Raw genomic sequence first — 14,423 nt, 5'->3', positions numbered from 1 at the left:
TCCTGTGAAGGAAAGCTTTTGCGGGTCATTATACTAGAGCGAAACCATATCATCGTTTGAGATGTGCGTTGCATGCAATGCAATACAATGTCCCTGAGGAGAAGCAAAATCTACAGGTAGGCGTCTGCGGCGCTGAGGTCATCGAGGATCTTGTTCTTGACGTCCTGTGGAAGCGAGGCGGACGGCCCTGCCTTGGAGTAGAACTCGGCCAGCGACCTGATCGCCTTCTCCAGCGCGACGTACGACTCCTGCAGTGCAGTGCCAGTGCAGTGAAGCAGGCGGGTAACTAAAAAAGAATCAGGTCATCGGCGGAGCCTCACGATCACGTACCTCGTCGGCGACGGCCTGCTGGCCCCTCCACCCGCCCAGGAACGCCCTGATGGACTCCTTGGCGGCGTCGGCGTTGCGGCGGAACCTGGCCATGTCGCCACCGTCGTCCTCCTCCAGCGACTCGCGGAGCGTGCGCACCACCTCCCTGGCCGCCTTGAGGTACGCCTTGGGCAGCACCTTCCCGGCCTTGGTCGTCTCGTTGGGGTCGAAGATGGACTTGATGGCGCCGAGGACGCCCTCCCCTCCGCTGCTCCCGTCGTCCTCCGCCGCCCTGACCGGCGCCGGCACCGCACCGCCCGCCAGGCCGAGGAGGAGGAGGGAGGCGGCGTGAGCTCTCCTGGTGACCGACAGCCTGGCTCCGCCGCCTGCTCTGTTGCGCGGCGGCACGCGAGGAAGTTAACCAAACGCCAGAGCACCGAGGAGGAGGAGCGAAGAGGGGGCAAGAACGATGGTGATGAGGCACGTACAGATAGGCCTGTGCCTGCTGTCCGGAGCTCGCTGCAGCTTAGGCGGTAGCTTAGGTGATGGCTGCGACGGCGACGAGCAGCACTTGTGCAGAGTGGACATCGGAGGCGGCGGAGGGGAAGACATTGCTGATCCTCCTTGCTACTACCTCTGCAATGCAGAAGCGTGCAATGGGTGCTTTGGATTGCTCCTACGTACCTTGTTCTTGGTTCAAGTCGAGCCTATGCTTGGTCCAATCCAAAACCTTATCTGCAGCGCTACATTGGCTTGGGCGCTTGGCTTGATATAGCCGTTCATATACAACAACAACAACAACAACAACAAAGCCTTTTTGTCCCAAGCACGTTGGGGTAGGCTAGAGATGAAACCCCGTATGAAAACCTCAGAGCTCAACCCCTAAAGAACAGAAAAGGGAAACAAAGGCAAAGGAGAACCGAAAACAACGAAACGGGGAAACACATAAAAGAGATAAAACCCACAAGGACCAGCAAGATCTAAAATGGACACAAGAAAAGGTCAAACGATTAAGGAGGAAAAGCGAAACTATCAATCAGGGTTCTGGCACGTGAATTGCACACTTCCACCCCTTCCTATCTGCGGCGAGCTCTTTATCAATATTCCACTCCTTCAGGTCTCTCTTCACAGCCTCTGTCCACGTCAAAGTTGGTCGGCCTCTACCTCTCTTCACATTTTCGGGACGCCTAATTATTCCGATATGCACTGGTGCCTCTTCAGGTCTTCGTTGGATATGTCCAAACCATCTCAAGCGATGTTGCATAAGCTTCTCCTCAATTGGCGCCACTCCTACTCTCTCTCGTATATCATCATTCCGGACTCGATCTCTCCTTGTGTGGCCACATATCCAGCGCAACATACGCATCTCTGCCACACTTAGTTGTTGGACATGTCATCTTTTAGTGGGCCAACATTCTGCTCCATACAACATAGCCGGCCGGATTGCTGTCCTGTAGAATTTGCCTTTTAGTTTGCGTGGCACCCGGTGGTCGCATAAGACACCCGCAGCTTGTCGCCACTTCAACCATCCGGCTTTAATTCTATGACTGACATCCTCATCGATGTCTCCCTCCTTTTGAAGCATTGATCCTAAGTAACGAAAAGTGTCTTTCTTGGGTACCACTTGCCCATCAAGACTAACATCGCCATCCTCATACCCCATGGCACTGAAATCACACTTCATATACTCTGTTTTAGACCTACTAAGCCTAAAACCTTTTGCTTCCAGCGTCTGCCTCCACAATTCCAACTTTTGAGAAACACCACTCCTACTCTCCTCAATAAGTACCACATCATCGGCAAAAAGCATACACCACGGTAAAACTCCTTGTATGTCCCTTGTGACCTCATCTATCACCAAAGCGAAAAGATAAGGGCTCAAAGCCGACCCTTGATGTAGTCCTATGTTAATTGGAAAGTCATCGGTGTCTCCATCACTTGTTCGGACACTTGTCACAACATTAGTGTACATATCTTTAATAAGATTAATGTACTTTGTTGCTACTTTGTGTTTTTCCAAGGCCCACCACATTACACTCCTAGGTACTTTGTCATAAGCCTTCTCCAAGTCTATGAAGACCATATGCAGGTCTTTCTTTTGTTCTCTGAATCTCTCCATAAGTTGTCTTAGTAAGAAAATGGCCTCCATAGTTGATCTCCCGGGCATGAAACCAAACTGATTTTGGGTCACGCTCGTCATCTTTCTCAGGCGGTGTTCAATGACTCTCTCCCATAGCTTCATTGTATGGCTCATGAGCTTAATTCCACGGTAATTAGTACAACTTTGAACATCTCCTTTGTTCTTGAAGATTGGTACTAATGTACTCCGCCGCCACTCGTCAGGCATTCTGTTTGCCCGAAAGATGGTGTTGAAAAGCTTAGTCAGCCATACTATCGCTATGTCTCCAAGACATCTCCATACCTCGATAGGGATACCATCAGGGCCCATCGCCTTTCCTACCTTCATCCTTTTTAGCGCCTCCTTAACTTCATATTCTTGTATCCTTCGTACAAAACCCCTGTTGTTGTCATCGAATGGTTCGTCCAATTCTATTGTAGCACTCTCATTCCCTCCATTGAACAATTTGTTGAAGTACTCCTTCCATCTGTTCTTGATCTCTTCACTCTTCACTAATAGTTGGTTTGCTTCGTCCTTGATGCATTTGACTTGGTTGACATCCCTTGTCTTCCTTTCACGAATCTTGGCCATCCTATAGATATCCTTTTCTCCCTGCTTTGTGTCCAGCCGTTGATAAAGGTCGTCATAGGCTTGACCCCGGGCTCTACTAACCGCTCGCTTTGCAGACTTCTTCGCTATCCTGTACTTCTCTATGTTTTCTGCACACTTGTCATGATGTAAGCGTTTGTAGCAATCTTTCTTCTCCTTGATAGCCTTTTGGACATCTTCGTTCCACCACCAAGTGTCTTTAACTTCCCTTCTGTTCCCTTGACTCAACCCAAACTCTTCTGAAGCTATCTTTCGGATGCATGTCGCCATCTTCCTCCACATGATATTTGCGTCTTCCTCTCCTGCCCAAGGGCCCTCCTCGATAACTCTCTTCTTGAAAGTTTGGGCCACATCACCTTTAAGCTTCCACCACTTTGTTCTAGTGACCTTGTTATGCTTATTTCGTTGTAAACGAATCCTAAAACGGAAGTCAGCAACGACAAGCTTATGTTGGGTTACCACACACTCTCCAGGTATAACCTTGCAATCTAAGCAGGCATGCCTGTCCTCTTTTCTCAAGAGGACAAAATCAATCTGGCTAGTGTGTTGGCCACTACTGAAGGTCACCAGGTGGGATTGCCTCTTCTTAAAGAAAGTGTTTGCTATAAACATGTCATAGGCTAGGGCAAAGTTCAGGATTTCCTCTCCTTCTTGATTCCTAGTCCCAAAGCCGAAGCCTCCATGTACACCCTCGAAACTGGTGCTAGATGTACCCACATGGCCATTGAGATCTCCTCCTATGAAGAGCTTCTCGCCAACTGGCACACTACTAACCATGTCCTCCAGGCCTTCCCAGAACTCTCTCTTTGAGTTCTCATTAAGGCCTACTTGAGGAGCATACGCGCTGATAACATTGAGAACCAAGTCTCCAATGACCAGCTTGACTAGGATGATTCTATCTCCTACCCTCTTAACATCTACTACCCCATCTTTGAGGCTCTTGTCGATCAAGACGCCTACTCCATTCTTGTTTGTTGCAGTCCCCGTGTACCACAACTTGAAACCTGTACCTTCCACTTCCTTCGCCTTCTGTCCCTTCCACTTGGTCTCTTGAACGCATAAAATATTTACCCGTCTCCTCACCGCAACGTCAACTATTTCTCGTAACTTACCTGTTAAGGAACCTACGTTCCAACTGCCTACACGGACCCTAGTTGGCTCGACTAGCTTCCTTACCCTTCGCACCCGCCGAGGAAGATGCAAAGACCCTTGCTCATTTTTCACTACACCCGGGCGCCGATGTAGCGCGCCACTAAGGATGCGACGACCCGATCCTTGCTCACTTATCACCGGCTCCAGATCAAGAGACAGCGCGTCACTTGAGGGGTGACGACCCGGCCCTTGCTCATTTAACACCATACCCGGGTTCCGATATGGCGCGTCGCTAAGAGGGTTACGCCCCAACGGTTTTCTTTGTGGTTTCATCTCCATAAGACAAATAAATAAATACAAAACCAACTTTTGTAGCCTCTCACAACCATCACCAGCAGATCTACACAAACAGAAATCGAAGCCTGCCACTTCTTAATTATTTGGTCATTTTTTCTGATCGTGTTGGCCTACAAATGATGAGTGTGAGGGGCTCTAAATTAGTGATTTTGCATCTCGGATATATATAATCTTTTCCCATTCTTCCCATTGGCCATTGGGTCCAGCAGTGCCGGGATCCGCAGCTGCCGTTCTGTTCATGTAATTAAAATTTTCAGTTAATTTTAGCTACTAACTATTAATTTTAGAGATTTGGAACATAAGCTAAGCACTAAAGGCTATGAGACTTACGAAAGCTTAAAATTCAGGTGGCTGATTTTTTAGACAACGATTATTGTATATATTATATATTAAAACTACAACTTAGACATAATATGAAAAAAAAATATTTGAAGAATAAAAAATTAAGATTTGCCGAAATTCAGGTGTCTGAATTTTAGGTTTCTTTTAGGTGATGATTATTATAAATATTTTTTGTCAAAATTATAACTTTAGTTTATTGTAATCTACATAGATATATTCTGCAATTTTGATTCCGAGAATAAAATAATCAGTAAGACAGAACCATAAGCCCAGAAAAATCTAATATTGTCTCCGTCTACATGATTTAGTCGTTTTAGGTTTGTCCTAAGACAACCATTATTAACTTTGACCGGTTATACCAGATGTTTTGTAATATTTTACAACATTGTTGTGAATTTACTAGATTTATCGTGACTTGAACTACCACAACATGTAATTCTTTTAGTTTAAAATAATTTATTCCTATATATATTATGGGTCAAAGTTTAAAAAGATTAACTTAGGACAAACTCAAAACGACTAATTCATGTGGACGGAGGGAGTATGTGTTAGTTCGAAGGCAATTAATAATTTATAATTATTTTCATAGTTAGACAAGGATAAATTGATACATAGAGTCAGAGACAAACCACAAATAACAAAAGTGTAATAATTTACTTGAACAATATTATTTACTAAATATAGAAGAAGTGTAAAAAACATTAAACAAGAGAACTTCTTGCGCTCTTGGCGCTTCGAAGTGGTAGACTCGACGCCGGATGTGGAAGGTGATGAAGAGTCGGTCTCGTAGTAGATCACCTTATTCATTTTATTTTTCTTCTTGTCACCCTTCCTATGTGACTTGATAGAGGAAGCAGATTCCTCCTTGTGTTTGTTGTCGGCCTCCTTTGATGGAGTCCGTTCCTCATTCTTCCTTCCCGAGGCTTTGGTCTTATCGCCGGTGACCATCTCGCTCTTGGCGTGTTCTCCCGACATCACTTCGAGTTGTTAGACTCTAATGAAGCACCGGGCTCTGATACCAACTGGAAGTCGCCTAGAGGAGGGGTGAATAGGCGAAACCTGAAAATTATAAACTTTGAACACGCACTATACTCGGGATTAATGTTAGAAATAATTCGGAGTGTGAAAGATAGTTTCTCTTGCAATGAGTTGCTCAATCAATGCAGATAACTTTGGGAGTAAACTCACAACGATGTGAGCAAGAGAACTTTAGAGAGAGAGGAGAGGGGAGAAACAAATCGAATGGTAAAGATTAATACAAGTGGACATGGTGATTTGTTTCCCGAGGTTTGGTTCCAAAGAACCTACTCCCCATTGAGGAGGCCACAAAGGTCGGGTCTATTTCAACCCTTTCCCTCTCTCAATCGATCACTTAGACCGGTTGAGTGATTTTTCTCAATCTCACGGGTCACTAAGACCCCGCAAGGATCACCACACAATTAGGTGTCTATTGCAAACTTTACAAAACACTTAGCGAGTTTAGAGAGAGAGATGAAGAAAGCACGATTAAGAAAACCAAGCAACAAGACCAACAAATGAAACACGAATCACACTCTCTCAAGTCACTAATCACTAATGATCACTTGTTTCAATTGTGGAACTTGGAGAGATTGAAAGCTTTGAATGTGCCTTGGAATGGATTGCTAGCTCTTGTATTGAATGTGTATGAGTGGAGTGCTTGGATCATCTGAATGGAGGTGGTTGGGGTTGTATCTATAGCCTCCAACCACTTTCTAGTCGTTGCTCCTTTTCTGCCGGCCGCGGACAGTCCGCACCCCCTGTCCGGACGGTCCGCCCCTACACATCAACGGCTGAAATCGCAACGGTCAGCAGTAATGGCTATATCAACGGCTATAGTGCATTTAATGCGTCGTCAGATGTCAGATAAAGTAGTCGCGGACGGTCCGGCCGTGCACCCCGGATGATCTGCGAGGACGCTAAAAATGCATTTTATCGAACCCGGCACCTTCGGCTTTTTCTGGGTTTTCAACGACCGGACGATCCGCGCCTGAGACCGGATGGTCCACGCTTGGTCTCGGACGGTGCTCGCTTCTTGAAAGGGAATTAGGCTTACACCTAGTTCCTAATTGATTTTGGTGGTTGAATTGCCCAACACAAATAATTGGACTAACTAGTTTTGCTCCAGTGTATAAGTTATACAGGTGCCAAAAGTTCACACTTAGCCAATAAAAAAGACCAAGAATTGGGTTCAACAAAAAGGGCAAGGGATAACCGAAGGCAACCCTGGTTTGGCGCACCGGACAGTGTCCGGTGCACCACCGGACAATGTCCGGTGCACCAGGGTACTCCAAGCTGAACTCTTCACCTTCGGGAAAAACCAGAGGCGCTTCGCTATAATTCACCGGACTGTCCGGTGTACACCGGACAGTGTCCGGTGCTCCAAGGAAGAGCATCTCTGGAACTCGCCAGCTTCGGGAATTCGCTCCGCTATAATTCACCGGACATGTCCGATGTGCACCGGACTGTCCGGTGAGCCAGCAGAGCAATGACTACTTCGCGCCAATGATCACCTGCAGAAGCATTAAATGCGCGCCAGAGCGCGCAGAAGTCAGGCACGCGCGAAGTGGCACACCGGACACTCTACAGTGCATGTCCGGTGTGCCACCGGACATCCAGGCGGGCCCAGAAGTCAGATCTCCAACGGTCGAAACCCAACGACCTGGTGACGTGGCTGGCGCACCGGACTGTCCGGTGCACCATGCGACAGACAGCCCCACCAAACGGCTAGTTTGGTGGTTGAGGCTATAAATACCCCAACCACCCACCATTCATTGCATCCAAGTTTTCAACCTTCCAACCACTTACAAGAGCTAGACATTCAATACAAGACACACCCCAAGTGATCAAATCCTCTCCCAATTCCACAAAAGCATTAGTGAATAGTGAGAGTGATTTGTCGTGTTCTTTTGAGCTCTTGCGCTTGGATCGCTTTCTTCTTTCTCATTCTTTCTTGTGATCAAACACTCACTTGTAACCAAGGCAAGGGACACCAATTGTGTGGTGGTCCTTGCGGGGAAGTTTTGTTCCCGGTTGATTTCAGAAGAGAAAGCTCACTCGGTCCAAGGGACCGTTTGAGAGAGGGAAAGGGTTGAAAGAGACCCGGTCTTTGTGACCACCTCAACGGGGAGTAGGTTTGCGAGAACCGAACCTCGGTAAAACAAATCCGCGTGTCACACTTCTTATTTGCTTGCGATTTGTTTTGCGCCCTCTCTCGCGGACTCGATTATATTTCTAACGCTAACCCGGCTTGTAGTTGTGATTAACTTTGTAAATTTCATTTTCGCCCTATTCACCCCCCTCTAGGCGACTTTCAATTGGTATCGGAGCCCGGTACTTCATTAGAGCCTAACCGCTCGAAGTGATGTCGGGAGAACACGCCAAGAAGGAGATGGAGACCAGCGACAAGCCCGCTACAAGCCACGGGAAGGCTTCATCCGAAGAGTCCCGCAAAAAGGGAAAAGGGAAGGAGAAGAAAGCCACTTCCCAGAAGTCGCATCGGAGTGGCGACAAGAAAAAGAAAATGCGGAAGGTGGTCTACTACGAGACCGACACTTCATCACCTTCCACCTCTGGCTCCGACGCGCCCTCCATAACTTCTAAACGCCATGAGCGCAAGAAGTTTAGTAAGATTCCCTTACACTACCCTCGCACCTCTAGACATACTCCATTGCTTTCCGTTCCATTAGGCAAACTGATAGTCGCCTAGAGGGGGGGTGAATAGGGCGAAACTGAAATTTACAAATATAAACACAACTACAAGCCGGGGTTAGCGTTAGTAACAATAAATGAGTCCGCAAGCGAGGTCACAAAACAAATCGCAAGCAAATAAAGAGAGTGACACGTGGATTTGTTTTACCGAGGTTCGGTTCTTGCAAACCTACTCCCCGTTGAGGAGGCCACAAAGGCCGGGTCTCTTTCAACCCTTCCCTCTCTCAAACGGTCCCTCGGACCGAGTGAGCTTTCCTTCTTCTCAATCAACCGGGAACAAAACTTCCCCGCAAGGGCCACCACACAATCGGTGCCTCTTGCCTCGGTTACAATTGAGTGTTGATCACAAGAGCAAAAGAGAAAGAAAGAATGCGATCCAAGCGCAAGAGCTCAAAAGAACACGGCAAATCTCTCTCGCTAGTCACTAAAGGCTTGAGTGGAATTGGAGAGGATTTGATCTCTTTGTATGTGTCTAGAATTGAATGCCTAGCTCTTGTAAGTGGTTAGAAGTTGGAAAACTTGGATGGCAATGAATGTGGGGTGGTTGGGGTATTTATAGCCCCAACCACCAAAAGTGACCGTTGGCTGGAGGCGTCTGCTCGATGGCGCACCGGACAGTCCGGTGCACACCGGACAGTCCGGTGCCCCTGCCACGTCATCACTGCCGTTGGATTCTAGCCGTTGGAGCTTCTGACTTGTGGGCCCGCCTGGGTGTCCGGTGCACACCGGACATGTACTGTTTGATGTCCGGTGCACCGGCATGGGCGATTCTGACTTCTGCGCGCGCTGCGCGCGCATTTAATGCACCGCAGGGAGCCGTTGGCGCCGCAGGGAGCCGTTGCTCCGCTGGCACACCGGACAGTCCGGTGTACACCGGACAGTCCGGTGAATTATAGCGGAGCGGCTGCCGCGCGAACCCGAGGCTGGCGAGATCAGGAGACCGAGCTTCTTAGGAGCACCGGACATGTCCGGTGCACACCGGACAGTCCGGTGAATTATAGCGCGCCGGCTCCGAGAATTCCCGAGGGTGAAGAGTTTGAGTCTGAGTCCCCTGGTGCACCGGACAGGTACTGTTCACTGTCCGGTGGCACACCGGACAGTCCGGTGCGCCAGACCAGGGGTGCCCTCGGTTGCCCCTTTGCTCCTTTATTGAATCCAACACTTGATCTTTTTATTGGCTAGATGTGAACCTTTTGCACCTGTATAACTTATACACTAGAGCAAACTAGTCAGTCCAATATTTGTGTTGGGCAATTCAACCACCAAAATTATTTAGGAACTAGGTGTAAGCCTAATTCCCTTTCAATCTCCCCCTTTTTGGTGATTGATGCCAACACAAACCAAAGCAAATGTAGAAGTGCATAATTGAACTAGTTTGCATAATGTAAGTGAAAAGGTTACTTGGAATTGAGCCAATATAACTACTTACAAGATATGCAAGGAATGTTTCTTTCTTATATAACATTTTGGACCACGTTTGCACCACATGTTTTGTTTTTGTAAATTCTTTTTGTAAATCCATTTCAAAGATCTTTTGCAAATAGTCAAAGGTATATGAATAAGAGTTTGCAAAGCATTTTCAAGATTTGAAATTGTTTCCCCCTATTTCAAATGCTTTTCCTTTGACTAAACAAAACTCCCCGTAAAAGATATCCACCTCTTAGTGTTCAAGAGGGTTTTGATATACCATTTTTGAAATACTACTTTCTCCCCCTTTTGAACACAATAGGATACCAAATGATAAAGACTTTTGGAAAGCACTAAGTTTTTTGAATTTGGTGGTGGTGGTGCGGTCCTTTTGCTTTGGGCTCATTTCTCCCCCTTTTTGGCATGAATCGCCAAAAACGGAATCATTAGAGCCCTTGAAGTAAGTTCTTCCCCTTTGGTCATAAGTAAATGAGTTAATATTATACCAAAGACGAAATCCGGTCCTTTTGCTTTTGAGCTTTTACTCTCTCCTCGAAGGATGAAGTCCTTTTCTTTGATGCTCATTTCTCCCCAAGAAATAGAGAGTTGCTCGGAGTGATGGCGAAGCATGAGTTACGGAGTGGAAGCCTTTGTCTTCGCCGAAGACTCTAATTCCCTTTCAATATACCTATGACTTGGTTTGAAATAGACTTGAAAACACATTAGTCATAGCATATAGAAGAGATATGATCAAAGGTATTCAAATGAGCTATGTGTGCAAGCTTAGCAAAAGAAATTTCTAGAATCAAGAATATTGAGCTCATGCCTAAGTCTGGTAAAAGATTGTTCATCAAGTGGCTTGGTAAAGATATCGGCTAATTGATCTTTAGTATTAATGTAAGAAATCTCGATATCCCCCTTTTGTTGGTGATCCCTAAGAAAATGATACCGAATGGCTATGTGCTTAGTGCGGCTATGCTCGACGGGATTGTCGGCCATTTTAATTGCACTCTCATTATCACATAGCAAAGGGACTTTGGTTAATTTGTAACCGTAGTCCCGCAGGGTTTGCCTCATCCAAAGCAATTGCGCGCAACAGTGACCTGCGGCAATATACTCAGCTTCGGCGGTGGAAAGAGCGACCGAATTTTGCTTCTTTGAAGCCCAAGACACCAAGGATCTTCCCAAGAACTGGCAAGTCCCTGATGTGCTCTTCCTATTAATTTTGCACCCCGCCCAATCGGCATCCGAATAACCAATTAAATCAAATGTGGATCCCCTAGGGTACCAAAGCCCAAACTTAGGAGTATAAGCCAAATATCTCAAGATTCGTTTTACGGCCGTAAGGTGTGATTCCTTAGGGTCGGATTGGAATCTTGCACACATGCAAACGGAAAGCATAATGTCCGGTCGAGATGCACATAAATAAAGCAATGAACCAATCATCGACCGGTATACCTTTTGATCCACGGACTTACCTCCCGTGTCGAGGTCGAGATGCCCATTAGTTCCCATGGGTGTCCTGATGGGTTTGGCATCCTTCATCCCAAACTTAGCAAGAATATCTTGAGTGTACTTCGTTTGGCTAATGAAGGTGCCCTCTTGGAGTTGCTTGACTTGGAATCCTAGAAAATACTTCAACTCCCCCATCATCGACATCTCGAATTTCTGTGTCATGATCCTACTAAACTCTTCACATGTAGACTCGTTAGTAGACCCAAATATAATATCATCAACATAAATTTGGCATACAAACAAGTCATTTTCAAGAGTTTTAGTAAAGAGTGTAGGATCGGCCTTGCCGACTTTGAAGCCATTTGCAATAAGGAAATCTCTAAGGCATTCATACCATGCTCTTGGGGCTTGCTTGAGCCCATAAAGCGCCTTAGAGAGCCTATAAACATGGTTAGGATACTCACTGTCTTCAAAGCCGGGAGGTTGCTCAACATAGACCTCTTCCTTGATCGGTCCATTGAGGAAGGCACTTTTTACGTCCATTTGATAGAGCTTAAAGCCATGGTAAGTAGCATAGGCCAATAATATGCGAATTGACTCAAGCCTAGCTACGGGTGCATAGGTTTCACCAAAATCCAAACCTTCGACTTGTGAATACCCTTTGGCCATGAGTCGAGCTTTGTTCCTTGTCACCACACCATGCTCATCTTGCTTGTTGCGGAAGACCCATTTGGTTCCTACAACATTTTGGTTAGGACGTGGAACTAAATGCCATACCTCGTTTCTCGTGAAATTGTTGAGCTCCTCTTGCATTGCCATCACCCAATCCGAATCTTGGAGAGCTTCCTCTACCCTGTGTGGCTCAATAGAGGAAACAAAAGAGTAATGTTCACAAAAATGAGCAACCCGAGATCGAGTAGTTACCCCCTTATGAATGTCGCCGAGGATGGTGTCGACGGGGTGATCTCGTTGGATTGCTTGGTGGACTCTTGGGTGTGGCGGTCTTGGTTCTTCCTCATCCTCCTTTTCTTGATCATTTGCATCTCCCCCTTGATCATTGCCATTATCTTGAGGTGGCTCATCTTCTTGATTTTGCCCTTCATCAGCTTGAGCCTCATCCTCATTTTGAGTTGGTGGAGATGCTTGCATGGAGGAGGATGGTTGATCTTGTGTACTTGGAGGCTCTTCGGATTCCTTAGGACATACATCCCCGATGGACATGTTCCTTAGCGCGATGCATGGAGCCTGTTCTTCACCTATCTCATCAAGATCAACTTGCTCTACTTGAGAGCCGTTAGTTTCATCAAACACAACGTCACAAGAGACTTCAACTAGTCCAGTGGACTTGTTAAAGACCCTATATGCCCTTGTGTTTGAGTCATAACCAAGTAAAAAGCCTTCTACAGTTTTAGGAGCAAATTTAGATTTTCTACCTCTTTTAATAAGAATGAAGCATTTGCTACCAAAAACTCTAAAATATGAAATGTTGGGCTTTTTACCGGTTAGGAGTTCATATGATGTCTTCTTGAGGATTCGGTGAAGATATAACCGGTTGATGGCGTAGCAGGTGGTGTTGACCGCTTCGGCCCAAAACCGGTCCGGTGTCTTGTACTCATCAAGCATGGTTCTTGCCATGTCCAATAGAGTTCGATTCTTCCTCTCCACTACACCGTTTTGTTGTGGCGTGTAGGGAGAAGAGAACTCATGCTTGATGCCCTCCTCCTCAAGGAAGCCTTCAATTTGAGAGTTCTTGAACTCCGTCCCGTTGTCGCTTCTTATTTTCTTGATCCTTAAGCCGAACTCATTTTGAGCTCGCCTCAAGAATCCCTTTAAGGTCTCTTGGGTTTGAGATTTTTCCTGTAAAAAGAATACCCAAGTGAAGCGAGAATAATCATCCACAATAACTAGACAGTACTTACTCCCGCCGATGCTTATGTAAGCGATCGGGCCGAATAGATCCATGTGTAGGAGCTCCAGTGGCCTGTCAGTCGTCATTATGTTCTTGTGTGGATGATGAGTGCCAACTTGCTTCCCTGCTTGGCATGCGCTACAAATCCTGTCTTTCTCAAAATGAACATTGGTTAGTCCTAAAATGTGTTCTCCCTTTAGAAGCTTGTGAAGATTCTTCATTCCAACATGGGCTAGTCGGCGGTGCCAAAGCCAACCCAAGTTAGTCTTAGCAACTAAGCAAGTGTCGAGTTCAGCTCTTTCAAAATCTACCAAGTATAGCTGACCCTCTAACACTCCCTTAAAAGCTATTGAATCGTCACTTCTTCTAAAGACAGTAACACCAGTATCAGTAAAAAGACAGTTGTAGCCCATTTTACATAATTGGGATACGGAAAGCAAATTGTAATCTAAAGAATCTACAAGAAAAACATTGGAAATAGTATGGTCAGGTGATATAGCAATTTTACCCAAACCTTTGACCAAACCTTGATTTCCATCCCCGAATGTGATAGCTCGTTGGGGATCTTGGTTTTTCTCATATGAGGAGAACATCTTTTTCTCCCCTGTCATATGGTTTGTGCACCCACTGTCGAGTATCCAACTTGAGCCCCCGGATGCATAAACCTACAAAACAAGTTTAGTTCTTTGTTTTAGGTACCCAAACGGTTTTGGGTCCTTTGGCATTAGATACAAGAACTTTGGGTACCCAAACACAAGTCTTGGAACCCTTGTGCTTGCCCCCAACAAATTTGGCAACTACCTTGCCGGATTTGCTAGTAAGCACATAAGATGCATCAAAAGTTTTAAATGAAATGGCATGATCATTTGATGCATTAGGAGTTTTCTTTCTAGGCAACTTGGCACGGGTTGGTTGCCTAGAGCTAGATGTCTCACCCTTATACATAAAAGCATGGTTAGGGCCAGAGTGAGACTTCCTAGAGTGAATTCTCCTAATTTTGCTCTCGGGATAACTGGCAGGGTACAAAATGTAACCCTCGTTATCCTGAGGCATGGGAGCCTTGCCCTTAACAAAGTTAGACAAATTTTTAGGTGG

The 14,423-nt window shown here is 46.1% G+C and overlaps 1 protein-coding gene across 1 annotated transcript; it reads right to left on the bottom strand.

The window, feature by feature from the left end:
• Positions 1 to 5: 5 nt before the first annotated feature.
• On the bottom strand, positions 6 to 1,078 carry LOC100276890 (photosystem II D1 precursor processing protein PSB27-H2, chloroplastic). Its single transcript, XM_008646290.3, has 3 exons — positions 798 to 1,078; positions 331 to 695; positions 6 to 248 (listed from the first exon to the last, which is right to left on the bottom strand). Exons 1-3 carry the CDS (start codon positions 919 to 921, stop codon positions 111 to 113), a joined length of 627 nt encoding a protein of 208 aa, XP_008644512.1. The 5' UTR covers positions 922 to 1,078; the 3' UTR covers positions 6 to 110.
• Positions 1,079 to 14,423: the final 13,345 nt, after the last annotated feature.

The sequence above is a fragment of the Zea mays genome, chromosome 5 (assembly GCF_902167145.1).
Source record: "Zea mays cultivar B73 chromosome 5, Zm-B73-REFERENCE-NAM-5.0, whole genome shotgun sequence".
In the NCBI taxonomy this organism is placed as follows: domain Eukaryota; kingdom Viridiplantae; phylum Streptophyta; class Magnoliopsida; order Poales; family Poaceae; genus Zea; species Zea mays.
The sequence above is the reverse complement of the archived record's forward strand: the minus strand, read 5'-3'. Positions and strand labels throughout refer to the sequence as shown.